General features: G+C 49.4%; 2 protein-coding genes across 14 annotated transcripts in view; both read right to left on the reverse strand.

The window, feature by feature from the left end:
* Positions 1-1,506: 1,506 nt before the first annotated feature.
* FBXL22 (F-box and leucine rich repeat protein 22) lies at positions 1,507-4,386 on the reverse strand. Its single transcript, XM_004578348.2, has 2 exons — positions 3,728-4,386; positions 1,507-1,993 (listed from the first exon to the last, which is right to left on the reverse strand). The coding sequence occupies exons 1-2, from the start codon at positions 4,060-4,062 to the stop codon at positions 1,660-1,662; spliced, it is 669 nt and encodes a 222-aa protein (XP_004578405.2). The 5' UTR covers positions 4,063-4,386; the 3' UTR covers positions 1,507-1,659.
* Positions 4,387-7,166: 2,780 nt separating this feature from the next.
* The window catches only part of USP3 (ubiquitin specific peptidase 3), a 102,650-nt gene continuing 81,990 nt past the window's right edge, over positions 7,167-27,826 (reverse strand). For 12 of the 13 annotated variants that reach the window (XM_004578001.3, XM_058665716.1, XM_058665722.1 and 9 more), the window contains 7 exons: positions 24,738-24,884; positions 21,211-21,317; positions 21,008-21,088; positions 10,192-10,310; positions 9,841-9,954; positions 9,650-9,717; positions 7,167-7,899 (listed from right to left, as the gene is read on the reverse strand). In XM_004578001.3, coding sequence (XP_004578058.2) covers positions 7,734-7,899; positions 9,650-9,717; positions 9,841-9,954; positions 10,192-10,310; positions 21,008-21,088; positions 21,211-21,317; positions 24,738-24,884 — 802 coding nt within the window. In that variant the 3' untranslated portion in view covers positions 7,167-7,733. Of the gene's footprint in view, positions 7,900-9,649; positions 9,718-9,840; positions 9,955-10,191; positions 10,311-21,007; positions 21,089-21,210; positions 21,318-24,737; positions 24,904-27,826 lie in introns of all 13 variants that reach the window. The other variant, XM_058665725.1, reaches the window with a different exon arrangement.

Here is a 27,826-nt window from a genome sequence, read left to right on the forward strand (position 1 = left end):
ACTAAATGCTTGTGGGTGGATGAGTTGCTGAATTGGTTAAGCATTCAGGGCCTTTTGTTCTATGCAAATCTGAGTGAATAGTGTTAAGAATTGTTTTTAGATTTTTTTTTTAATTTTATTTATCTGAAAGGTAGGGTTAAGAGATATCTCCCGTGCACTAGTTTACTCCCCAGATGGCCCCAACTGACCCAGTGCCAAGGCAGGTGCCGGGAGCTCCCTCTGGGTCTCCCACATTGGCAGGGATCTGAATCAGAAGTGGAGCAGCTGAAACTCGAACTGCTGTCCATATAGGGATGCCCATATTGTGTCACAGGTAATGGCTTTACCTGTTACGCCACAATGCTGGCCTTGCTTTTTGTAAATTCTTATGTGAGCCAGTGATCTCCCATTTACCGGTTCATTGCCCAAATGTCCACCACAGCCAGGTGGAAACCCTGAGCTGGAACTTGGTTTGGGTCTCCCATGTGTATTACAGAAACCCAATTATTTGAGTTATCACCCGCTGTGTAATCAGGAAGGTGGGGTTGGAAGTGGAGCCAGGCCCTAACACTTGTTCTCTGGTACCAGCTAGGGGTGTCCACAGAGCATGTTCACGGCCCACGGGGACATCTGCCCCATCTGAGAGTACGTGGGTACTGCACCCCATCAAGGGCATCACCCGCCGGGTGCCTATGCACAGTGGCTGCTGGAAAGCTGAGTGGAGACAGCTCATTGGCTCAGGGCGCACAGCGTTCCTGTGCCAATGAAATTGGCAGGGGGACCAGTTTCGAGCCTTAGCAATGACACTGGGCACGGCGTCACCTAGCTGCAGTTCCTGCCCCGTGTGAGTAGAGGGAAAGTCACACAGCTTGGCCTACCCTCTCCTCCAGCAGGGGCGTGGTGTCTTGCGCCCCAGAACACGCCTCACCTGGCCCTCTTTGCCGTTTCCTAGTTTGGCAACAAAGTAGGGGAGCTGCGAGCAGAAGCAGGGAAGGCCCTTCACCTGGCTGAGCTGGGGTGGGGCCAAGCGCAGCCATGGCTCCCTGGCAGACGCGCTTCCGTTTCCGGTCCGCGTCAGGACCCACGTCTCCTCAAGCTCCCTGACCAGCAGGTCGCCGCTGGGCTCAGCCCTTCCGCACCGTGGACAGCAGAGGACTGCAGCCCTCGAGCTGATGCTGGAAGTCCAGGCACATGGCCACAGCCAGCAAACCCCACAGGTGAAGTTTTAGCTTTTCTATCAGCTTACAGTGATGCTTTGTCACAGGCTTGGCCGGGGCTACTGCTTTTTATTTGCAAACCTCGTGTGGCTTTTCAACTGAGTTTTGGGTCTTCCTCTATAAGAACGGTTAGGAATATGGACAGCTGCGGTTTATGTAAGAAATCAGATTAGCAGTGGTAGCGAATTTTCTGGAATGGCGTATGTGGTCACTCCTAGCAGAAGTGCCAGCTGGCATGGACCGGGGACTGTGCTGTGGGCGCCTACTCCCCTCCTCAGAGGTGGCCAGGCACCCCCGGGGTCCCCGAGGATGGGTGGGGGAAGAGGGGTAGGGCAAGCCAGTGTTGAGTGAGAAGCACTCGCACCTTTGCCAAGCATTTGACCATTTAATGTCACGTCCATCTTACGGGTGAAACCCTGGTGTGAGGTAGGCATTGCATGGGAAAGGAGGCCCAGGGCAAGGCTCAGCGCGGGAGCAGTTTGCGGAGGGCGGCCGCGGGGCGCGGGGGCTGGTCGGGGATCATGGCTGCGCTGTGCTCGGCGCGGAGGGCCAGGTGCGGGCAGGCGGCGCGCAGGCGGCGCAGGCCGGCCGCGCTCACGTTGCGGCAGAAGTCCACGTGCAGCGTCTGCAGCGCGCGCCCGTGCGCAGCCACGGCCGCCAGCGTGCGGTTGGTGACGCGCGCGCAGTTCTCGAGGCGCAGCGCGCGCAGTCGCGGGCAGCAGCGCAGCAGGCAGGCCAGGCAGTCGTCGGTGACGTGGCCGCAGCCCGACAGCGTGACGGACGCCAGGTTGGGGCACCTGCGGGGAGAGCGCCGTGAGCGCGCGGGGAAGGAGGCCGGGCCGGCCGGGCTAGGGGCCTCCATCACGACCAGAGTCCCAGTAGGCCCCATGAGACGTCTCCGTGGGACACCCCAGGGCGGCCAGACTGCCCTGCCGGCTCCAGGAGACACCAGAGTCTTTGCTTGTCTCCAGACTTGTGACTGCGGGGTGGGAGGGCAGTGCAGTACGTGGCTGGTGGCCTGGCTTCCATCTGTGTCCGTGAATGACCCTGGCTGGACGCCCCTGGGTTGGTTCTGGGCTCTAGACTACAGCTGCCTGGAGCCGTGTGTGACCGCGTGCTCCTGGGCACCAGTGTGGAAGAGGTCAGGACTTTCCCACCCAAGCAAGGCCCTCTGCCGCCCCACCTGGGACCTGCTGCAAGGAGCTCTTGAGCAAAGTTAGACATTGTGTTTCCTTGGCTCGCTGGCGCCCTCGTCACGTTGCCCTGCAGTGTGGCCCTTGCCCTGCAGTGTGGCCCTTGCCCTGGAGCGCTCCCAATAAAGTTTGGCTCAGAGTAGGCCTTACTGGGAGCGCTCCCAGGCGAGGTTCACTGATCCAGCACAGACAGCGGGCCAGAGAAATAATGCCAGGGAGACAGTGTTGCTTTTATCACAGGGCTGTAATCAGAAATGGAGGTGGGATTGGGGAGACAAAGGAGTGCTGTGGAGTGCTGTAGGTTCCTTCCAGCCTTGGTGAATCCGTATGTCCCTGCTTGGCCGGGGAGGGGGCTGAAGTCTTCGGGTCCAGGCATACCAGCCACCTTTCTCAGCCCCCTTCCTCGGGTGGCCGTACCAGTCACCTCCCGGGCCTCCTGGGCTGTCCCCCACCCACCTCAGCTGGGCCTTACGGTGAGGACTGGGGGGTATAAAAATTCTGTCTTCTCCAGGTAGGGGGGCGTCCAGGAAACAGGAGTGCGCGTGCCCCAGGGTAGGGCCTTGGCTCCCGCGGCCGCCGGTGGGAGTTGGAATGGGGGAGGGGGGTGCCTCCGTCGGGTGCAGAATGTTTGCCTTGTCTTAGTTCCCAGGCTGTGCCCAGCTGGGCCTAAGGGAGTGAAGGGAGATGCCCTGGGCCCTCAGGTTCACGTGCAAGGCTGCAGTTTGGTCCATGAGGAAGGTACCATAGAGAGCTCCTATGACTTGGCTCTGGCCAGGGACCGATGTAAGCCTTGCTAGGCTAGTGTGTCAGTGAGGAGATGTGCCACCTCCAGGGTGCTGAAGGGCATGGGGCATTGAAGCCCAAGGGTGGTGGGTGGCCCCTCCCCTGGGGACCTCTATAGACTGGGCACAGAGTTGACCCCTGTTTGCCACGTGCTGGTATGTAATGGACTGCCCCGCCTGGTGAGGTGAGGGACTTGATCCTGTTTAGAGAGGGCACGTGAGCTTGTGCCTGACTGGAACTGGGGTCCCCTGGGTGACAAGCTGCAGAGCTGGGGGTCCTCCACGTGGCCCAGTCAACCCTTCTCTGTGTGAGAAAGACAGCAGGGCCCCTGCCCCCCACCTGCTGGCTGGGAGTTTGAACAGGCCCACTTCCCTACTCCCTTGCACTTCCCTTGTGCTGCCAGGGAAGGCAGCTGCCCCCAGCGCGGGGGCAGCCCATGCGCCCTGGGGAGGGTTAGCAGCTGTCACCCTCAGTTTTGCCCTTGCGCTGGACAGTGTGCTGCGGGGAGGCCCAGGGGTGTCCAGGTGGAGCCTTGGTGATCCGGGGGTGGCCTACCTGTCGCACACCTTAAGGAGAAAGTCATTGACCAGACTCTCGTGGCGGCTGCAGAGGGTCCTGTGGAAGGTGCTGCGGCGCCAGTCCTCAGTGCCACACACCTGTGCGCGGCTGGAGTGCCAGCAGATGGAGAGGCTGCGCAGCGCAGGGCCCAGCCGGAAGTTGTCCTTGCGCAGCTCGTTGAGCGAGCTAAAGTGCAGCAATGGCCAGAGGGCAGGCTCCTCGAACACAGCCCACAGGCATGAGCAGGTGCTGGCCAGGCTCTTCCTGCTGTCCTTGTCCAGGAAGGAGAAGAGGTGCAGTAGGCACTCGCGGTTGAGCTGGGTGATGTGCATGGCAAAGCGTGGCCCAGGGCAGTGTGTGGAGGCTGTGATCCAGCCACCCGCCGGCTGCTGCAGCTCCTCCCCTGCTCAGGCCCAGTGGACATATATGGTTGAGGAATGGAGGTTTATTTTTGGCCAACAACTGCTGCTAAGGCACCGGGGCAGGGGAGAAAGGCCAAGCTGCAGACCTCCGGGAGGGTAGCAGTTGGTGCAGCTGATGGTCGGAGGGATTGGGAATCCTGGCAGCAAGGCAGCTGGTGGTAGTTCCTTAGTTTGCTTAAAAGGGTTTCTTCATCTTTTGGAGCCCACAGGGGCATGCAGGACACACTCCTGGCGTTCCCCTGCTGGTGGGGCTCTGCGCTGATCGAGGAGGAGAGCAGTTGTGATTCTCAGGTGCACCAGGGGACAGGGGTGCCGCAGCACCGGAAGCAGGGTCAGTGGCCTCGGAGCACAGCGTTTCCAGCCTGCACCTGTTGGCTGAAGCCTCCCTGACGCTTTTCGTAAACTATCCAATGGTAGGAGCTTGTCTTCTCCAGGCTTTTACTTGCCTCTCTATGCCTGGGGCTACAAATCTGGGTCCCTTCACCTGGCGTCACCTCTTTCCTGATAGGGGGCTTCCCACCTCCTGAACTGTACTGGCCCCCAAGCAGCGCCCCAGCACTCCCCACCCCCAACTTGGGAGTCTTCCTCTGCTTTCTCAGACTCGCCCCTCAGGGCACATGTTCTGTATCCCTTGTTCCCAGGATCTGGTTCTGTGCTGGCGTGGTCTGCCTTGGGAATGCAGGTTCCTGGCTCCTGGGGGCCAGGAGACCCTCTGCCCCAGACCCTCTGCCATGGGACTGAAGTAGGGTTGGCATAAATGCAAATTCTTTTGCTTCACCAGGCCATGTGGCTGGCACACCGCCGGAGGAGGCAGGTGGCCTCAGCTGGCTCTGGGGGCTGTAGTGGGGGACTCAGTGTAGTGACAGAAGCCATGCCTGCATTTGGCATGGAGGGGCAGCGGGCTGCTCTTTGTAGGCTCGGGACCCCGTGGCTGGGCAGGCTCCACTGAGCACTGTGACCCACAGCACTCTGCTGGTGAAGGCTGCGACTGCACAGGCACACAGGACAGAAAGCCCCAGGGGTCCCCATTTCCCTCAAAGCAGGACGTTGCAATGGAAACCCTAGGAGGAGTGGAGGCCTGCTGCTGCCTCACAGCCTGGAGCCAGTGCCCTGTGAGAACGGTGCAAGTGTGTGGCGGGGGGGGGGGGGGAACCCACATAGTGTCAGGAGCTGGCGGGGCCCAGTTCTCCCAGCCTCCCAAAGGGGACAAGCCTGCCCCAAGTCTGCAACTTGAATCTCCGTGGCTCCTTCACCCTCCTGTAGAGGGCAGAGATGCAATAGGCCTGGTGTTTAGAAGCAGCACTTGTTTGCTGCTTGAAAATGACAAAACCTCTTTACCCCCAAGGAAGCAGCTTTGGGCATGGGGAAGAACGCAGCTGGGCAGGGGAGGGGGGAGTAGCCCCGTGGGCCCCGGGCACAGCACCAGTGAGCCCTGGGCCGCCCGCAGGATTTGTCCCTGCAGTCTGGCAGTTCAGGCACGTGCCACAGGAGATGTTAGGAAATGTGAGTCAAGGAGAAAGAAAGGAGACCTTTAATGAAACCTTGCATCAAACATTCAGGTTGGCGAGGCTGGACAGTAACGCGGTCACAACTTGAATCAGGTACTTGCAGTCCTGTGGGCGGTGGCAGGGATTCCATCACAGCAGGGCCAGCCAGGACGGCACCGACCTGGGGCTGCACGATTGAGGAGGGCAGGGATGAATGCGGCTGCCCGCTTCTCTGAGTAGACTTAGTGCACAGCCATGGCGGGGGAGGCTGGCTGTAAGGAGCAAACTTGTGCCCACCCAGAAACCCGGGGAGGGGGGGCGCTGCATCTCATCCCCACAGCCGGAGCAGAGCCCAGGGGGCTGTCCACCATGGAGAGAGGGTGCTGTTGCCACAGACTCACCTGCCTGGGAGGACGACTTCTGAAAGGGTTTTCTTATTCCAGGACCACAGGGCGGGGGTGGGAGGGCAGAGCTGAGGCCACCCAGCTGCAGATTCAGAATACAGGTGGGTACGGTCACACCACTGAGTAGAAGGGGACAGACAGCCCGGGCCTGCTGCTGCAGCGGGGCACTCCTGCGAAGCCCTCTGCGGGGCAGGGGCCATGGCTTGGCTACGGGAGTCACGCAGCCATGGCCTTCTCAACAGGGGCCGATCGGAGACAGTCATTATCAACATCTCCTACAATCCAGGAGAGACCTTGGCACTGACTCTCTACGTACAGAGTTCCTGTTAAGGCTCTGGTGCTGCACTCTTCAGGCCTGAGCCTGCCAGCCTGTATTCACTGGCAGGAAGATAGAGCCGTGTCACGGGGCACTCGGTGTAGCGTGGGGAGCGTCAGAGGTCTGCCCCATCCTGCAGCTCCATGTCCAGACCTCAACTGAGGCACTGAGCTTTAACATGATCTCACAGGGCCACTGTGTTGAATAATAACTTTAAACCTGATCTGCGTTTATCCCTGTCCTCTTAGCTTTGTTGGTTATATTCTACTGAGGAAATGTGGGCACTCAGCCCATTAGCCTACAACTTCCCATGTCAGACACAGGAGGGGAGTCATGGGGCGTTCATCGTTCTATCATTTTTCTTTACCCAAAAGTCTGCTTGGCTGGCTTAACACAAAGCACATTCTGAGCAGGACAAGGGACTGACAGCATGTGGGGCTCCTAGGTGGGGGGACTGGCTTAGGATGCTCCTGGAAATCCTAACTGCTGCCTTCCAACGGGGTGCGGTTAGGTTTAAAGTGCAATCTAGTTCTGAAAACAGGCTACTACAATCCAAAGTGATACCCATCCTGCGACGGTCGTCCCTGTGTTCCGCTGGCAGGACAGGCCCCGGAAGGTGCGCACCCCGCCCTCAGCAGGCAGGGTGACCCAGAGAAGCAGCTGCACATGCGCTGGTTGAGGTCTCAGCTGCCAGGTCCTGAATGGAACTGGTCTTCCCCTGTACTCCCAGCCTGTCTCCCTCGCAAAGAAAAAAACAAACACAGAATACCTGCCAACCAACCAATGCAGTAACGCTGGACTTCCTGGTGCAGATACGACAGAACCAACAGGTTTATTGAGTTAGTGCTGATGAACAGCAGCCCTGAGAGACACGCAGAGGAGCGGTTACCTGGTCTGCTCAGTGATGCCCTCGGGTCCCTGGTCACAGGCAGCCAGGACGAAGCCCACACAAGGCACTGAGGGCTGTGTGCGGGGAACCCACGAGCCTCCACGCAGCGGCCCTTCCGTCACCCCGCGACCGGCAACAATTCTTGTTTTCAACGTGTGAGGGTAACAAAAGCATATATGCAAATGTGCCTCAGAGTGATAACTGAAAACATTAATATAAAAAAGTCAAATAGAACTAAATTTTGGAAACTACACATAAAAATTGAATTACAACTAAAGCAGCAAATCAAAATGTCTGCTGAGGTTTTCTGGTAGAACAAAAAAATTAGTTGGTGCCCATGTTCAGTAAGTCATTACCACTGATGAAACTAAACCCCAAAGAGAAATTGAAAAGTGCACAATGAAATTAAATGTTGGATCAAGTATTTATGGAAAACTGGAAATGCTTGTCCTCTATAGTTGATGAGTGACGGTTTGGAGGAGGTATTAAAGTTTATCTGATCCAGCTTTGGCCTGGTGTTCCACATAGAAAAGGATGTAGGCCTTGGCCTTGCCCACGGTCTCTTCGTCCGTCAGTGTCACAGTACTGTCATTGAAATGGAACCAGCGGCCTTCGTGGGTGGCGTATGCTGTGTAATGTCCAGAACCGACCCTGCAAAGCAAAGGTCAAAGGACAGAATGCAGAAATCACACAAGGATTTGAATAGTTACATATAATCTGTTACATGTTAGGTCAAATTTTGTTCAGTGTAGTTACACAATCTTACGGGCTGGTGTTGCAGTAGTGTGCCACAGCAGCTGATGTCCCTTGCTTGGGGCACTGGCACCCATATCAGAGTGCTAGCTGGAGACCTGGGTGGGACTCCTGGCTCCAGTCAGTGATTAAGGTCGTTTTGGGGAGAGAGCCAGTGAAGGGGAAGTAGCTGCAAACTCACTGAGACAGCAGGAGCCCACCTTGGAACGTGCACTATGACCACCTACAAAATACTGTTAAAAGCTTCTTGGAGGCATCAAAAGTGTTTATAAAATTTGAGAGAAAGCGCTCCCATCACTGCTTTACTCTCCAGTGCCAGACTAGCTGAGGCTGAGTAAAGCTGGCAGCTGGGGCTATGACGGGCAAAGGCCAACTACCTGAGCCTGCAGGGTCTGCGTTTAGCAGGAAGTCTGGAATGGGGTCAGGATGTGATCCCATTATGGAATCCTCTTAAACCTCCAGGCCACATGTCTGCCCTAAGCTTAACTTCCCACATTCTTGTTCAAATTCCTTCAAAACTAACCCAGGAAAGCAAAAAAAAAAAAATTTCCACTAGCCAGCAACCGAGGGTTTTCTCGCGTGCATAAAACACAGCATTGGTGAGAGAAGAGCAACTCATGGCCCGCAAGCATTGGTCAGGGCCTGTGAAACACCGGGCCGAGGTGTGGAAAAGTGGCACCCCTGCTGCTGCCATGGTCCTCAGGGGCGACTTCCTGCCTGCAGGATCCACCCCAAAATGCTGGCAGCAGCTGACAAGGCTTCCCTGTCTACCAATGAGGACTCCATCCCCCACTGTCCTTCTCAGCAAACTCCCAAAAAGCAAATTCTTGAGGGAAAATAAAGAACATGGAGGAGAAGGGCAGAAAGGAAAGTGCTGAATCCTTGAGAAATTTAATGCAGCAAACTAGCAAGACAGTTCTCGTTACTATCAGTAGTTTCCAGAAGGTACTCCAACCATAAAGTAAGAAAAATGCGACTGCCCCCAGATGGAAGCAGTGCGGAGATGCTGTGCTCCAGTGTGGAAACAGGTGAGACCCAAGTTAGTGATGTGGGGAACAGAACTAAGTCATTACAGAACAGTTTTCAGCACATGGAAGGCAACTCAGAGAGGTGGAGAATAAAGTCCACGGTCTGGGGTTCCTACAAGCTCCTCAAGAGAAAAGGAAACCAACCACAATGCAAACAGACTGTCCCAAAAGAAGTTTCAATCAGACTCGTGTTCACTCATGACAGTGGAGATGGGGCTGTACAGTTCTGAAAGAAAAGGATTTAAACCTGAGAAGTAGTAGGCCCAATAGCAACAGTTTAAGTTTGGAGGTTAAACAGAACGAAAGAAGAAATCCGTCCCTGGCACAAACTTTGAGGGGGAAGAAAGTCAGTGGCACAAGGGTCCTTCCCAGTGGTCGCTCCCATTCTCCCCCAGCAAGCTCAGCCACCCAGGGGAGTGACTACGCTCTGTGGGTTGGCAGTGCAAGGTTGAAAGAGAAGCAGCTCTGAACTTGCCCCAACTCAGCAGATTTCTCTCCTTGCCAGCAGGGGAGGGAAGCAGGCTTCCACTCACTTGAAGGCATCTCAGTCCACTTTTGGGGAGTGCGGGGAGACCAAACAAGGCTGACAGGCTTTCCCACCCAACCGGTGGTGCACTCACCCAGAGCCGTGGTGCACCACCACTGCAGCAAGGTCGTACAGGCAGTTGTCAGGGTCGCTGTTCTCAGGCTGCGGAACAAGAAGGCGGCATCCCCAGGACGAGTTAGGAGCAGTGGTCGGGAGGCCCTGGGAGGACCTGCCTCGGCAGCCTCTGCGTGAAGCCTTGAATGGCAAACTGTGTGAGCACCTTACCTCTAGCAAGTAGCATTTCATATCTAGGCCTCTCAATGGAAACTCTACATATGTGTCCACTTTGTTCCTTAAGTACGCTGTCCAGTGGAATCTTTTCAGATGTAAGCACAGCACCTGTGGGACAGACACACAGACATTGTGACCAACCACCTGCCTTGCCAGTGGCCGCCCCGTACTAGTATCCCCCAAACGCAGTGCCCTGTCACTTTTCTGACCTGTCATGCCCATTTCTTCCCATGTGCCTTCTGCCTTCTCCCAAGGTCGAGAGGCTACCCTGGAGCAGCTCGCATGGGCAGGCACAGGCCTCCCCTGCCCTGTAACAGGCCTCAGAACCTGCAATTCTACACTTACCTTGGGTAGTTTTTGAATCCAAAACTTTTTTGTGGACTTTTGCTTCTTTTTGCATTTATGGCACATATATAACTCTGTCTCATCAAGTTCTTCCAAGTCGGTAAAACTTCGGAGACAATCTAAAACCAAATCAATTTTTCCAGCATTTAAATAACATGTCTACTGATGCAGTGTATCAGAGACTAAAGAGTGAACTGTGAGGCTGAACGGCCCAGCAGGAACTCTCGGCTAGTGCCTACAGACCTCAGAAACTCCTTCTTTCTCCTTGCAAACCACATACAGAATACAGCACCTGCTTGTGAGCATGGCAGTGTGTGCACAGCACCTTCTGATTAACTTTCCTGATAAAAATCAAAGTTTTAATGGCAGTTCTCTCAATATGTTACATTATAGAAGACAAAGCACTTAAGCATTTTGAAAGTTTTGAACAAACATTTGCAGTCATACTTGATATAAATGATTATACCTCCTCCTAGACCCCAAGGAATCCTTTGTGCAGACTACTGTTTAATCCCCTACATCCACAACAGCTACACTTTCTTCTTGTAAGAAGAAGTAGTAATCCGGAGTTTATAAACAAGGGCCCTAAGCCAGCAGCCACCTGGTTTGGTGAAGTTTCGTTAGGGCATGCCCTGTGTGGGTGCAGTGTGGGTGAGGCAGAGACCTTATGTGCTGCAAACCTGAAATAGTCACTCCCTTGTCCCTTATAGGAGAAATATGCCCACTTTGCACACCACCAGTCTTGTTCAGAGACATACAAAATGCATGTCACTGCTTTTAAGGGAAAAAACCTCAAAGCCCTGTGTCCCCCCTCAGGTAGAAACACCCCCCCCAGGATTTGAGGAGCCAGAATCCATATGCTGGGAACCTGCGTGGGTGGCTGGTTAGACCAAGCCAACTTCAGCTTCCAGAAGACCAGTTTCAGAAAGAATCCCTTCAGGGGAGTTAGTAGGAACAAGGTCTGGCAGGGCTTAGGTGGGAGCTGGGTACTGGGTGGGCACCAAGGGGCTGGTGCTTTTGTGACCATGCCCAGGAGGTTGTTGCTCCCAGCCCTGCTTTGCGTCCACTCTCCTTTCCAGGAGCCAATTCCAAGCTCCAGGGCACAGTGACCATTCTTTGCTTGATTTCATCCTAATAGAGCCCAGGAATACAACACTAGCATCTCTGTGTCTTATGGCGAGGCCAGTGCCCAGGAGGGTACAACTGTTCCAACCTTACATTCCCTATAGCATACCTGAGACAGGCACAGAGGATAGAGATGTGCAGAAAGAAAAATGGAATCGCCCACATTTAAAATCAGCATCTAAACACTTAAACTAGGGACAGAAAAACTTCAGCATGAGAAAGGCCATCTATGGAAACTCACAATGAACATCCCAGCTCTCCCCTAAAACAAGGAACAAGACAAGGGTAGAAGTTTCAGAGCAGTCAGACAAGAAACAACAAAAAGTATCAAAAGAGGAAAAGCAAAATCAGTTCACAGATGACATGATCCTATATGGAAAATAAAAAATATTAGGGAAAGATTTTAATTACACCAGAAAACTACAAACTATTACTGAAAGAAAATTTAAAAGACATTAAGACAAAGACCATGCTGTTGGAGAGGAATGAGACTGGAAGGCCGATACTGTTCAGAGACTTACTGTAAACTAACCAACACAGCAGAGAACCTGAAACAGAAGTGCAGTCAATGCCTGACAAGAGGGGATACTGTCAGAATGAGGTGCCTGGAGGCGGACACAAACTCAATTCAGAATAAAACAAAGCTTACCTGTAAAACTCAGAACTATCCAACTCCTCAGGAACACAAGAGAACACAGAAGAAAACCTAGATTTGCCAGTCATTACGGACCAACACCAAATGCTTAAATCATGAAAAAATGAATTTGTGAACTTAATTCACTAAAAATATTTTTAAGAGCAGGAAATTTTATGAAAAGACACAAAAATGTTTCTATATTCCTGAAAGAAAATGAAGACAACCGCATCTACATCAGCATGACAGTTAGTGGGCAGTGTGTGCTTGCTAGATGCTCAAGGGACCTCAAGGGTCAAAAGTCCTGGCTCAGGGACAAACAGTGACTAGTCAGCCCTCACACTGACACTCAGCTGTGGGCTTTTTCAGACGAGTCAATGAGGAGAGAGCAGTTCTTCTGACACAGCACGCCAAAGAACAACGCTGCACCAAGTGCCAAACCAAGTCAGAACACATCAGACCTGGTTTTAAGACGCCAAGGTTTTACAAACCCTCAGGGGAAAAGTTCCCTGACACTGGACTTGGTAATAATTTCTTTCCTAGGATATCAAACACATGCAAAGAAAAAGCTGGGTTAGTTGGAATTTATCAAAATTATAATTTGTACATCTTGGGGGCCTGGCGGCATGGCCTAGCGGCTAAAGTCCTTGCCTTGAACGCACCCAGGATCCCATATGGGCTCCGGTTCTAATCCCGGCAACTCCACTTCCCATCCAGTTCCCTGCTTGTGGCCTGGGAAAGCAGTCGAGGATGGTCCAAATCCTTGGGACCCTGCACCCAGGGAGACCTGGAAGAGCTCCTGGCTGCTGGCTTCACATCGGCATAGCACCGGCCATTGCACTCACTTGGGGAGTGAATCATTGGACGGAAGATATTCCTCTCTGTCTCTCCTCCTCTCTGTATATCTGACTTTCCAATAAAAATAAAATGAATCTTTAAATAATAATAATTTGTACATCTTGGGACAGTATGAGAAGAATGGAAACGTGTGTGAAAAGGTTTGACTAAGCATCACAAGTAAAGAACTACAACTCCAAGGGCAAACACCTTGAATGGTTTTTCTTTGAAGACAAAAAAAGTAGCCAGTAAGCATATCAAAATATGATTAACATTACTAAGTTATTAGGGAAATTCAAATGCAAAGCCCAGTTTTCAGACACCTTTCTTTAAAGGGGGTGGGGCGGTAGACTGACAGAGTGAGCCTCCACTGCTGGTTTACCAGCATCCATGAGCACAACAGCCAGATCCAGGTTAGGTCGAAGCCAGAAGTCACTTGAGTCTCCCCACGTGGGTGGCAGGAAGCCCAGGCTGTGGGCCGCCATCCACTGCCTTCCAGGCACAGTGCAGAAAGCTGCATTGGAAGCAGAAGTGCCAAGACTTGACCTGGGGACTCTGGTGAGGGTTGCCGACATGTCCAACTCAGCATCTTGTCTTCCCAAGCCACAATGCCTGCTCCCAGGCTGCAGCTGGCACAGTCTCCCACACCACACGTGTGGGAGATGCTGCAGCCTCTGAGGCATCCACTCAACCAAGTACTACCCACCATGCTCACGGCAGCACAGTTTACAACAGCCAAAATGCGCATGACATCCTTGGGCCAGCAAGAGATTAATGGATAAAATGTGGTACATAAAATAGAGTATTAAAACTTGAAAATGGAAGAAAACCTAGCACACACTGCAGTGCTGTGGCTGGAACCGTGGCACCTCCCAGGCGTTCACAGGCACGCAGCTCTGACCAGCGGGCCTCAAAGGCCCACCGGGGATTATCTATAATCTCTCATCTCAGGAATCTGCTCAACATGCCACAGCAAGCTCATGTGGAGTCGAAACCCAAATGTCAGAATGCAGGAGTGCTCCCTGCTGTGACTCTGGCAGCCATCCGGTGTCAGCTCAGGTACTCCTGACAGAACAGCGTAAGGGGCAGTCCTGAGCATCCCCACACACACACACACACCTGTGTACCCTGTTCCTGTCCTGGCCTCCTCCCAGCATCTTGAGCCAGCTCTCCACTCTCCCCTCAACCCCCTGAGATGCTTCACCTCAGACAGCCACCACCCTCAGGTCCCTCAGCTTATTTCTTCCCAGTGGAGCAGCCAGGACTCCGAGTAGGATGAATGACCTCAAACACTAGTTGCAAGCAGTGGTTTAACCGGCAGTGTCACAATGCCAGCTCCACTGCCAGGGAGTTCCAACAGCAGCAGCAGCTACACCTGGCTGCACTGAGAGAGCCTCCTCTGCCACCACCTTGCATTATTCCCAGGTTCTAACTGCTATTTTTTTTCTTTATTTATTATTTTTAATTCATTAATTACATTGTATTATGTGACACAGTTTCATAGGTACTTGGATTCTCCCCACCCCTCCCCAAACCCTCCCCCCATGGTGGATTCCTCCACCTTGTTGCATAACCACAGTTCAAGTTCAGTTGAGATTCCCCCATTGCAAGCATATACCAAAACATAGAGTCCAGCATCTTATTGTCCAGTCAAGTTCAACGGCTTCTTAGGTATACCCTCTCTGGTCTGAAGACAGAGCCAGCAGAGTATCATCCCGATCAATTTAAAGCTCTAACTGCTATTTAAGAAACAACTTTTAAATCACAGTGTGTCTGGGATTGTGAGCTTGTAAGGGACATATGTACTCTTTTTAAAATTTCTCCCAAATTCTACAATTCGCATGTTTCTTGGCAATAAGGAAAATTATTAAGACATACACATTTCTTTAAGAGGAACACTGCCGAGATAACAGCATATTCTTTTTTTTTTAAAGATTTATTTATTTTCATTACAAAGTCAGATATACAGAGAGGAAGATCCTCCGTCCGATGATTCACTCCCCAAGTGAGCACAACGGCCAGTGCTGTGCCAATCCGAAGCCAGGAACCAGGAACCTTCTCCAGGTCTCCTGCATGGGTGCAGGGTCCCAAAGCTTTGGGCCATCCTCGACTGCTTTCCCAGGCCACAAGCAGGGAGCTGGATGGGAAGTGGAGCTGCCGGGATTAGAACCGGCGCCCATATGGGATCCCGGGTGCGTTCAAGACGAGGACTTCAGCCATTAGGCCATGCCGTCAGGCCCGATAACAGCATATTCTTAACTAATGGGACATCTGACATTTTTACTATCTGAAAAATCTGTTCCAATAGCATAGTTATTGTTCAACTCTTTGTTATGTAATGTTACAATTGATTTTTACGATACTGCTTTAGTGAATACCTTACATACTGTTCATGTTTGTAAGTAAAATTACTGTCTGTAAGGAAATGCCTATAAAGATGTTGCTCACCAGGGGATGGTGTTGTAGTGCAGTGTGTTAAGCTGCTGCCAGTGATACTAGCTCCTGTGTGAGTGCCAGCTTGAGTTTTGGCTGCTCTACGTCTGAACCAGCTCCTTGCCAATGTAACTAGGGAAAACAGAGGATGGCCCAAGTGCTTGGGTCCTGTGGGAGATGCAAGCTAAGCTTCTGCTTTGGCCCGCCCAGCCCTTGGTGCTGAGACCATGGGGAGTGAACCATCAGGTGCTAGATCCCTGACTCTGCCCTTCAGGTAGATCACCATGGTACCAATCTGCACTTCAAACAGTAACATCCCTGAGTGCCCCATCACTAACGGCACAGTTATCTAGCCTCTTGGCCCACCTTGTTTCACTTCCATTTTCTTAACTGTAACCAATCATTCTTAAGAAGGTACAGTGGCCATTTGCATTTCCTTTCATTCATATACTCCATCCAGACACCCTAGTCCCACCTGCTGTATCAGCGCCTGAGATCAAGTTCCCCTCTGCTTCTGGTCCAGCTTCCTGATGGCTCGTGGCCTCGGCCTCCTGTCACCCACGTGGGAGCATTTGGGAAATGAACCAGCAAATGAAAGATGAGTCTTCCTCCTTCCCTCCCTGCCACCTGCCTCTCAAACACATTGTAAAAATATTTATTTATTTGAAGACAGTTATGGAGAAATGGGAGGTATTCTCCATCAAATATTTTTTTAATCACAAATACTCATTTGTTACAAATATTTTTTCTCAAGTTTTATCTCCTTTCCATTTTTTCCAGTGGCCACCACTATTATATAGTTAAATCTCTGATCTCTTTCCTGTTATGGGTGGGAATCACTTTTCTGCCAATGGCCACTTGGATATTTGTAATATCATTCACATGTTGTGCAAAATTATCAACAGAAATTAGCCTGCCATAGAGTTACTGAATTCCAAGTGAAGCCTGCAGTTGCCTTGGCGGGGCCGGACCAAATGGCATTCTCTATACTTGCTTTGTAGGTTCTGGCCTTGGCTGTACTCTTGTGTAACATGTTAAAATCTGAAGTAGTGGTGAAATTAATGTTTTCACGATGTTATTCATATACACTAATGTCACTTACTAATTTCTTCTTTTCCCCACTGATTTGAACTGTTTTCTTTGCCATGTAACAAATTCCTATGTATACATTTTTGTACTGGGATCTCCTATTTTAGCACTTCTAGAACATTCCCCCATCTCTATGCCATTCCTTTATCTTTACTTCAAAAACCTTCTCAGCTCCTCCTAAGAATTTCTGCCTCCAGAGAAGTTCTGAACAAGTTAGACTAAGGTAAAGAAGTAATCTCGGAGAAAACTGACCTCTCAAGCATAGTGGATCTTCCCACCCAAAGCTACAGCGTGTTCTGTTCAGGGCTGATCCGTCCTTTTTCTTACTGCTACAGTTAATAGATCTTATTTCTGTGCATAGAAAAGCAACTTGAGGGGGAGGGATGGCATTGTGTATGTGGCCACTATCCTAAACTTTTTAACTCCATGCTTAAAACTTCTCAAAGTAATATCTTTGATTAAAAGAAACAAATTGATGTTCCCAGAAAAGCAAGTCCCTGGACAATAACTATTCAAAATACTCATAATTTTTCATCTAATTTTTAAAAATAATCCAGGTATGAAAACAGTTCCTCTGCCAACATTGATCATTTGACCTTTGACTTCCCTGATTTGAGTCTTACTTCTCAGTCTTGTCCTCTGAATGGCAGCATCACTGCAGGCTGCCCGGCTTGTGCCACTTACGTAGAGGATTGTCCCTGCTTCCCCATTAGCTCCAGTGACCACTGACAGCCTCAGCAAGTTAACATTTCCACTTCTGCCTTAGTAAGTTACTTTATTCTTCCTTTAATTAGTAATTGATGTGGAGTTTTATTAAAATCAATTTGAGAATTTTGACTTTTCTTCTGATACATTATATTCTCTAATACTGAATCAGTGTATAACTCCTACTTGATCCGTGTATATTTCTCTATGTTAGCACTGTAAACACACTAGCGGGTTTTATTTGCTAGCATTCTATTTACTATTCTTGCATTTATAATATAAGTGAGATTTAGCTGTATTTGCTTTTTCATTTTTTTCAAGATTTGCTTAATCGAAAGACAAAGTTATATCTTCCAGTAGCTAGTTTGCTCCCCAAAGAGCTGCAATAACTGGGACTGAGCGAGGCTGAAGCCAGAAGCCAAGAACTCCATCTGGTCTCCTACACACATGGAAAGCGCCCCCACTCACGGGCAGTATTCCACTTCTTGCCCAAGTACATTAACAGGGAGCTGGGTCAGAGGTGGAGCAGCTGGTCCTGAACTCATGGAAGACTGGGTGGCACTCTAGGTAACAGCCTAACCACTGTGCCACAATGTCATCCATACCCTTTCAGCAGTATCTGTCAGGTTTTAGAACTGGACTGATGTGAATCTTTTAAATGCAAACTTTAAACTTCAAATCCCAGGCTTGTTTCTCATCACTCTTCAATTTTAAATAAAAACTCAGCTTAACCATTACAGACTGATAAAACACGCAGGTAGTTCCTGTCAAGTAGATGTGAAACTTGTGCAAGATTTATGCATCCCCATCTGCAGTTAATAAAGCTGTGTGCACGCATTACCTGCCGTTCACCACAGACAGGGACTCCAGAAAGTGCCCTTGGCTGAGAAGAGCAGCAAGTAGAGAGAGGGTGCAGAATTACTGGACCCTGCCATCAATTTGGTTAAGCTGACAGAAGCATATAACAAGTTAAAAATTAAGTGTAAGGGGCCAATGCTTACAACAGATAAAGCCTCTGCCTGCAATGCTCCCATCCCAAATGGGCAACAGTTTGCATCCTGGCTACTCCACTTCTGATCCAGCTCCTTGCTAAAGGCCTGGGAAAGCAGCAGAAAACAGCTTAAGTCCTTGGTCCCCTGCACTCATGTGGGAGACTCACAGGAAGCTCCCAGCTTCACCCAAGCCATTGAGGCCATTTGGGGAGTAAGTTAGCAAACAGAAGCTCTCTAACTCTTTCAAAAAGTTAAGACTAACCACCACAGGTCTAACTCGGGACAGGAAGCAGACGCAGCAGATGGAGCATCACGCACAACAAAGAGGCCAGAACAAGCCAGGGTCTTGGGCTCCTCTACGCAAAGATCCTCTGCATTTTTGTCACATTCACTTATACATAATAAACTTTTTTAAAAAAACAAAGACATACTCTTATTGAAGAACTGATAAAATGAAGTTATAATCCCTTATTGATTACATGGTCTGAGGCTCCCCGATTCCTTTAATAATTTAACTGTCACTGGTTTCCATTGTCCATGAGCAAGTGCTTGTTTGAGTAAATTAACATATTCACATGCCCTGCATATGAAAAGAAAGTGATAGTACATTTGATATTAAGAAAGTATTATAGGGCCCAGCGTGATAGCCTAGTGGCTAAAGTCCTCACCTTGAACACACTGGGATCCCTTATGGGTGCCAGTTCTAATCCTGGCAGGCCCACTTCCCACCTAGCTCCCTGCTTGTGGCCTCAGAAAGCAGTAGAGGATGGCCCAGAGCCTTGGGACTCTGCGTCCTTGTGGGAGACCTGGAAGAGGCTCCTGGCTCTGAATTGGCTCAGCTCCAGCCGTTGCAGCTGCTTGGGGAGTGAACCATCAGACGAATGATCTTCCTCTCTGTCTCTCCTCTCTGCATATCTGATTGTCCAATAAAAATAAATCTTTAAAAAATATATCACAATATATTTGGTCTGAAATAGGCCAAAAGCAGTTGGAGGATACTACAGCCACAAATTGTGGGGCCAGTGAAATGGGTGGGGCTTCCCACTCGTCCCTTTTGTGCTCCTGTTACAAGGAGGCAGCTCGCACTGATGGTAGGCGGGGAGCACACTGAGCCCTCACAGACTGTTCTACACAGTTGTTGCTCTCATTTCTTACAACTCAGTGTCTATGACAGGCACCCCTTGGTCCACTTCCAGAAAGTACCTAGGCCACAGGCAAGACCCCTGTGCCTCCCTTGAGCCAGTTGACTGAATGCCTCACGCAGTCCAGAACACAGGGAAGCCTGTGTCTTGCACAGGTTTTTTGCTCCACTGTATAATCTGTTTTTAGTGTATCACTGTGCGGTACAACTCTCTGCAGTGCTTTAGTGTTCTGTGTAGTGGCCACTTGTCGTTACTCAATACCTAAATTGTGGCTAGTGTGAATAACTGAATGTTTTATATAGTTTACATCCATCAAGTCACACATGACTTGGGGCCATCCTACTTGGCAGTGCACTTTCTTGTTTTAAAAAAGTTACAGCTGTTGGAGTGTGAGTTTAGCCTAATGAACAAAACGCTCGGGGCTCTGATCGAAGCATCTGTCCCCGGCTTCCCACTAGGTAGGCCCCGGGAGGTGGTGGAGCTGGCTCCAGTAACACAGACCCGGGTGGCACTCCTGCTTCCTGCCTCGAGCCCTGGCCCAGTCCATCTGACAAGTGAATCAGCAAACAAGAGCTCATTGGCTCACTGGCGATAAAAAACAAAAACAGAAGTTTGTTGATCTACACATGCAGCATTAAATACTCCCTAAAAATGCTCAACCTTTCAATATATGTCTTAAAACATTCTTGAACATTTTTTTCAAAAAGGAGAGAATTTTCCTTCCACTGCAAAAGGCCAGGCCGGGCCAAAGCCAGCAGCCACGTGCTCCATCCTGGTCCTCCACAGAGGGCAGCAGCCAGGCACCTGGACCACCTTTCACCGCCTTCCCACGTCCGAAGCAGAGCAGCAAGGACTGGAACCGGCACTCCAGGACGGGATGCTGCACTGCAGGCAGTGGCTGAAGTCATGTTCTGCAGCGCCAACTACTGGAGAATTATTGTTCAAGAATATATAATTCAGGGTAAATTAAGAAACAGACTAGGGCTTCTTTTGTCGATCCTAATTTCTTTAAATGACTAGCAGTAGTAATGAGTCATTTTAACTGTGATTTATCTGCATACTGGCAGTCGAGGATAAACTCTTAAGATCTAAACACTAGGGCCCAGCGCAGTAGCCTAGCAGCCAAAGTCTTCTTACATGCATCAGAATCCCATATGGGCGGCGGCTAGAATCATGACAGCCCCACTTCCCATCCAGCTCCCTGCCTGTGGCCTGGGAAAGGAGTCAAGGACGGCTCAAAGCCTTGTGACCCTGGACCTACGTGGGAGACATGCAAGAGGCTCCAGGCTCCTGGCTTCAGATCGGTGCAGCTCCAATTGTTGTGCTCACTTGAAGAGTGAACCATCGGATGGAAGATCTTCCTTTCTGTCTCTCCTCCTCTCTGTATATCTGACTTTGCAATAAAAAAAAAATCTTTTTAAAAAGAGATGTAAAAACTGAGCCAAAATCTCCCAAAGTAAATGTAAGTTCTAATAGGCTCAGTTAAAAGCAATAGTTGTGTCAACAGATTCCTCAAAATATTGTTCCCATCAAAGTCTGACACCATAGCTTAGGCAACATCACTAAGTATTCGTCTTTTCTATAGATGCTAGTGGGGTATCCACAGAAATTGATTTTTTTTTACCTTTAACTTTCTTTTAACCTTTAATTTTGAAGCCAATATTAACAAAGACAAAGAGCAAGTTGAGCAGTATTTTGCGCCTTTCCTCGTATCTTGTGGCAGACACCGTGATTAAATGGGAGCAAAAATCATTCAGCGGTGACATTTTTAATTACAGTGTAGATTCATTAAAGATATTAATCACATAGCAGTACAGATGGAGCTCACAAATAAGGTAAGGACAGGAAAATATCCTTACCTCGTAATGAGCACACCGGCCCACTCTCTTGATTCTTAGAGCGTTTACTTCTGAACTGACTTGGAATATCCAAAGAAAGGTCTTAAAAGAAGGTAAAAAAGCAGAGAGCTGTTAAAGACACCAAAATACATTCTGAAAATAATTTCAATGTTTCTGAAGATTTCTCTACTTTCTTATCCATCCACATGGCAGAGATGTCTTACCTAGGAACGGGTCGAACTTCCTAGATTCTGTCCCACATATGAGGCAGTTAACCTCATTTTGGAGAATGCCGCCGAATATAGCCGTAACGACAGTAGATGCTCCATTTCTAGGGAAGTTACCACATATGAAACAATTTCAGTTAAAAGACATCCCAATATTTAAAAAACAAAAGCCCTTTAGGTTCCTCTCTGTGGTGACATAGGTATGTTGTCAGCAGACAGACAGTGACGTCTAAGCCGCCAGGCGCCTCTCAAGTCCCCCTTCCAATCCCACTGCTTCCTCAAGCAGTAACCCACAGTGCCATCTGCCGCAACCATAGTGAGTGGGCATGATGCATGCAGGGCAAGGGGCCCTTCTGATTATACCCCTCCCTGCCCTGCAAGTATCCCTCAGAAAAGAACTCCCTTGTGTTTTCATCTTGGAACGCCCTTTCACGTTATGGGGAATTTTTGTGGTTACCCCACTTTGCACAATATCCTCAATCTGAAATCATTTTAGACTTTTCTTAGACCGTCATCACACATATTTGTGGAAAAGCAGTAAAGGAGTCCAACATGCTTAATCATTACTATCGAGATAGGATGTCACAATTGTAACCTTTAAGTACTACTGCTCACATAAAGTGATCCTGGGTGGATGGGGGTTAGGCAGGCAGGCAGGCAGGCAGGGTACCCATACAACACTTGAGGAGAACTGGGCTGAACACCCAGCAGCTCTGGCTCCTGACCAAGCTGGCTACTCGCAGCCCTGCGAGAAGCAGTGATGGCTCAAGTCCGTGGGTCCCTTCATCCATGTAGCAGACCCTAGATGAAGTTCCCAGGTCTGGCCCAGCCCCAGCTGCTGTGCTCACATCTGAATAACGAACCAGTATAGGAAAGTTCTCTGTGCCTCTCAATGGCTTTTAAATGATACTATACATAATTCCCTTGTGGGAATCAGGAATACATCACTTAGAGAACAAAAAAATAAAACAAAATAAAGCAGCTATCCTGACATGACTTGCCCTCTCCCTGCCTGAGCTCCATCAGCTGTAACACAGGAGGCAGAGGACCTGCCTGAGGGGCTGGGCTGCAACTGACCCAAGTTAGGCCGAGTGTGAAGTGCTTACAGAGTGCTGCCCCACGAGAAAGCACTTGGATCATTGGCCGCAGTACCACTAACGCACAATCAGATTGTGCCTGCTTCCTGCTCGTCTTTGTGGCCATGGATATGTACCATGAACAGGTGTCCTGCTGTTTCTCCCAGCTGCCTGTGTGTCACAGGTACAGATGGCAGAACAGCTGAACAACGGCACTGATAAAGCACTGGCCACAGGCCTGCTTCACTCCCTGCATTTCCACTTGCTAGACCAGTGAGCCCCCGCAACAGTCCTACAAAGCAGACACTGCTATCCCCATTTGGCATTAAGGAAGTGTGGCCCCGGGTGACACAGCTGCTTTGTTCGGAGCAGCTACTGCTAAGGCTGGGCTGCTCCTGAGTGGATCTGAGGTGATTTCAGCTGTAAAGGTTTCTGTTCTGATGTCGTTACCTGAGACAGTACATGCTCCTTTGAACTGCATTTTCTGAGCCATTCCAGACTAAACCTCCTGCAATGTTGGAGTGAATAGATCCTACCAAACAACTCTTGGAAGCAAATTTTTTTATTTCACATATTCCTGAGGTAAAGAGAGATCAAGATGAAGATCTTCCATTTACTAGTTTACTCCCCAAATGTCTGCAGCAGCTGGAGCTGGGCTAGGCTGAAGGCGGGAGCCCAGAACTCCATCCAGGTGTCTCCCACAGGGGTGGCCGGGCCTGAGTACTAAAGCCATCTTCCATTGCATTCCTAAGCACATTAGCAGGAAGCTGGATCAGAAGTGGCTCGGACATTACAATATGGATGTTCATGTCACAGCCAGAAGCTTCACTCACTGTACCACGACACTGGTTTCTAACCAATTCTTTGTAAGAAAAGAACACAGCTGCTTTACCACCCACACCATGTGGCCTTTAGTAGGGGTGGCTGTGTCAGCATGGGACACCTTTTTCTAGTTTTAGAAAATACCTTTACAAGTGACATGCCTTCTTTGAAGGGCATACAGGAAAGCAGCTTATAATATATGATAAGCCTTTTCTGTTTCTGTCTAAACGGAAATTACAAATACTGCTCTTTAAAATGTCCTGAAAGGAGCCCAGCATGTGCTCAGTGACTAAATTCTCACCTTGCATGCCCAGGATCTCATCCGGATAAGAGTTCATGTCCTAGTTGCTCCACTTCCCATCCAGCTCAAGGACTGGATGGGAAAGCAGTCGAGGATGGCCCAAAGCCTTGGGACCCTGCACCCACATGGGAGACCCAAAAGAGACTCCTGACTCCTGGCTTCAGTTTGGCTCAGCCCTGGCCATTGTAGCCATTGGGGAGCAAACCAGTGGACGAAAGATATTTTACTCTGTCTCTCCTTCTCTTTAAATCTGCCTTTCCAATAAAAATAAAATTTTTTAAAGAAATGTCATGAAAAAATGCTGAAAATTCATTTTAAACTAAAGGAAAACCTTATGGGCATCCCTCAGTGTGGTTGTTGGAGGATTCCCTAGGCACCATATAAAACAACACCACATACCCTTCGCTTCCTGCAGACTTTCCTTGAACCTGATTTATATCCTTGTTGTATAAATATAGCACAATAGAAATACACATTTTTCACATAAAATTTTCATTCTGAACTATTTGTGATTTGATACTAGCAGAAAGAAAATTCCACCCAGTCACTGAACTCTAATTTAGAACCACAGATACCAGGATGGAGGGGACCACTGTGCAGGGATGGCAGCTCACCCCGCCAGTCTCTGCTGCCACATCAGCTATGGCATGGCTCTGCCACTGAAATGAGCCAGTCTGGCCCAGTCAGATTTATCGGCTGCCAGGCAGTACAACCACCCCTATACAGTAATGACTCTTCTATCTTTGTTTCTTTTAAATTCTTTTTCTGCATAGGTCAATACTAAGAAGATCGTTCTACAGATGTGAAAATGAGATTATAATTGATTGAAACCCAGGAACATTGAATCATTCCTTTTCAAACAAAACAAGCATTCTGCTCTCGCTCAGTATTCAGTCTGTGAGGACCTCAGAGGAACATCAAAGGAGGGGCAAGAGAAAATCCCGGGAACTTAAGATATCCTGATATCATTAGAAAACAGAAAAATTTTATAAAAATTGAGCTTCAGAATCAAACTTGAGATAGAGTCAGGTTCAAAAGGTAGAGAGGCTTTTAATACATGAAAATTAAGCCTCATACATTACTTACTACATTTGGAGGAAAATCTTTAAGACAAGAAACAACAAATACTTTATGCTTTTTAATTACACCAAGATGCAAAAGCAACAGGCCTCTGGTGCGCAGGCAAGTGTGATGTGCTAGCCCGCCTGGTCACAAGGTCAAGTGCCCAGGAGCTTCAGCAAATAACCCAGAACCTCTTCCACCTTCCATGGGAGACCTAACACAGGATGCCACCACCGCTAAAAACCAAATGGAAACAATCTTACATGCAGCATTTGCTACTTGTAGACAGAGTAGAAGTCTCCTGCAGAATTGCTGAGCGGGAAACCCCATTGAACCCGCCTTGGAGTTCCAAGTGTAGGTGGTCCAGAAGGTAGCGCATGAATTCATGGGCATCCTGCTGCTGGTAGCCCCTTGGAACAAACAGAAACACTGGTCAGTCATCTGGGAGGCTTTGCCTCCAGCCAAAGAGGAAGGGACGCGCTGGGCAAGCAGCAGCCCACCCTCCCCACACAGCAAAAAGAAATTCTTATTATATAAAACTAAGTTTGGAATCCACAGAAGTGCTTCTGAGACTCATCCTGGTCTCCTCAGCTGACCTCTTCAAGTCAGAGGAGCACACGACTCCCCTGACGGCCTCAAAGTCACGGTGGGAGGGGAGGCCCTGCGGCTCCGGGACGGGCGCAGGAGCTGTCCACTGTTCCTCACAGCCCTGCCAGCAGCACACCCTCCCCAGAAAAGCAGACGTCCAACACAACAGGCAAGAAAGGTGAAACCCCTTACAGCGACGCCAGCGGAAGGGAAGCAAAATTTTACCTAAATAATTAAAGATGGGATGTCAAACATTGTATATTTGCCTCCTACTCTGATTCAAAAGGTTTTTTTTTTAAGATTTTATTCATTTTATTACAGCCAGAGATACAGAGAGGAGGAGAGACAGAGAGGAAGATCTTCCGTCCGATGTTTCACTCCCCAAGTGATCCGCAATGGCCGGTGCGCGCCAATCCAAAGCCGGGAACCAGGAACCTCTTCCGGGTCTCCCACGCGGGTGCAGGGTCCCAATGCATTGGGCCGTCCTCAACTGCTTTCCCAGGCCACAAGCAGGGAGCTGGATGGGAAGTGGAGCTGCTGGGATTAGAACCGGTGCCCATATGGGATCCCGGGGCTTTCAAGGCGAGGACCTTAGCCGCTAGGCCACGCCGCCGGGCCCCAAAAGGTATTTTTTGAAAGGATTTATCTATTTCTATTGGCAGATTTAGAGAGGAGACAGAGAGAAAGCTCTTTCATTGCTGGTTCACTCCCCAAGTGGCCACAATGGCAGGAGCTGAGCCAGTCGGAAGCTGGGAGCTTCTTCCGGGTCTCCCACGCGGGTGCAGGGTCCCAAGGCTTTGGGCCATGCTCCACTGCCTTCCCAGGCCACAAGCAGGGAGCTGGATGGGAAGTGGGGCTGCGGGGATTAGAATGGGCACTCACATGGGATCCCGGTGCATGCAAGAAGAGAAGTTCAGCCACTAGGCTATCACACTGGGCCCCAAAAGGTATTCATGAAGTACTTTTAAAAGAAATTGAGAGTATGCACTCCTATCTGCTGGTTCACTCCTCCACTATGTTCCAACTTAAAACTTTAATATATACACTGAATTCTTACACTATCTTGAGACAGGAAGTTTTATGTAATTCTAATACAAACACAAGTCCAGGTCAAGTGAACTATAGTAAGTAGATAGTGTTAGAAAGTCTCCGTAGATGTATTTATGTAAAATAAATCAAGCAATATTATACAGAATGCTTTTTTTTTTTTTTTTTTGCAAAACTGTAACAGAAAAGTTAGAGTCTGCCAGCATGAAAGTTCTCTTCAGCCATCTTCTAGGTTTTTTGGTTAAAACACCAGTCACCCTTCCGAGCCACAGTTCCGTAAACAAAATTTCTTTCAGCCAGAGTTTGCTTCACCGTGTGTTTTCCTGGAAGTTATACATTATGAAAACAATCTCCCTTACCCAGGGAATGTAAAACTCCGGCATCCCTCTAGCCTTTCCCCACAGCTTTTCCTGAACTGTTTACAGCAACTAAACAGAAGATACACTCAAATATGTAAGGCTCCCGTGAGCAGACATGTTTTTTTTAAAGCCTTGTTACGCATTCTGCAGAGCTTTGTTTCGCAAGCTGATGTGGCTGCTGAAACTCTGAACTCTTCATTCTAAAGATGGCTGGATTAAGACTGATCTAATGGTGGCAGTGAGGAGGCCAAGGCCATGCGAGGCCTTGTGGGCGGGGCGGGACTGGCGCTCAGAAGGAAGTTCTCACTGGAGGGGTCAGGGCTCCTATTCAGGCTAAGTGAGTCCTAGCTTCTCTCTAGCTTCTCTCCGCTTCTCTCTGCATCTCTCTCTACCATGGCCGGCCTCCACTGATGGGACCTGCAGACAGTATGCGGGGAGAAACCCTGTCCCTCCCAAGAAGCTTGCCTTGAGTATTTTAGTTAAGATAACGAAAAGCTGATAACATTCCTTTACACAACTAAGGAGGTGCTTTAAACTTTATTACCACATTCTTCTTTTTCATGACTCCATAGGCAAGATTAGTATTGTCTGAAATTCTACCACATACAAAAATTTCAGTCAAATTCCATTATTGTTCTAAAATGTCATTCAAGCCAGTGCCCTGTGGTAACCCAGTGCGCATTTTCCTCACGAATGCATACTCATGTCCTTTTAAAGAACAGCTATCTAGCCTAGTAGATAAGACTCCAGGTATGACACCCAGACCCTGTCAGCATGCTGAGGTTTGATTCTTAGCCCTGGCTCCTGACTCCAGCAGCCTGTGGCCCCGGGACAGTCCATCATGTGGCTGGGTACTGGCCACCGATGCAGACAACCTGGAGCGAGCTCTTAGCTCTGGGCTGGGCTCACGGCTGGCCACTTTATGTAATTAGGAACTAACACAGTCCAGTGGATGGAAGCTAATTTTTTTTCAAAATCTGTCTAATGCACATTAATGAATTATTCAACTACACCATTATATATATATATTACATATATGTGTGTATATATATATAGTCATAAAATCATTATCTAAAAGAATTACAGACACAGAAGGATAGAGAGCTTCTGTCTGCTGGTTCACTTCTCAAATGGTTGTACTGGCCGGAGCTGGGCTTCTCTGAAGCCAGGAGCCAGGAGCTTCTTCTGGATATCCCACATGAGTGCAGGAGCCCAAGGCCTTGGGGGTATCCTCCACTGTTTTCCCAGTTCATTAGCAGGGAGCTGGATCAGAAGTAGAGCAGCTGAGACTTGAACCATATAGCATGCTGACACCAAAGGCGGAGGGATTATCCTGCTCTACCAACATGCTGACCCTG

This window comes from Ochotona princeps, chromosome 6 (genome assembly GCF_030435755.1).
Source record: "Ochotona princeps isolate mOchPri1 chromosome 6, mOchPri1.hap1, whole genome shotgun sequence".
In the NCBI taxonomy this organism is placed as follows: domain Eukaryota; kingdom Metazoa; phylum Chordata; class Mammalia; order Lagomorpha; family Ochotonidae; genus Ochotona; species Ochotona princeps.

Excerpts from the sequence above, each read along its gene's own strand:
- FBXL22 (XM_004578348.2), bottom strand. The coding sequence starts at position 4,062 with ATGCACATCACCCAGCTCAACCGCGAGTGCCTACTGCACCTCTTCTCC. Across the intron at positions 1,994-3,727 it reads CTCCTTAAGGTGTGCGACAG|GTGCCCCAACCTGGCGTCCG; the intron begins GTAGGCCACCCC and ends CTCTCCCCGCAG.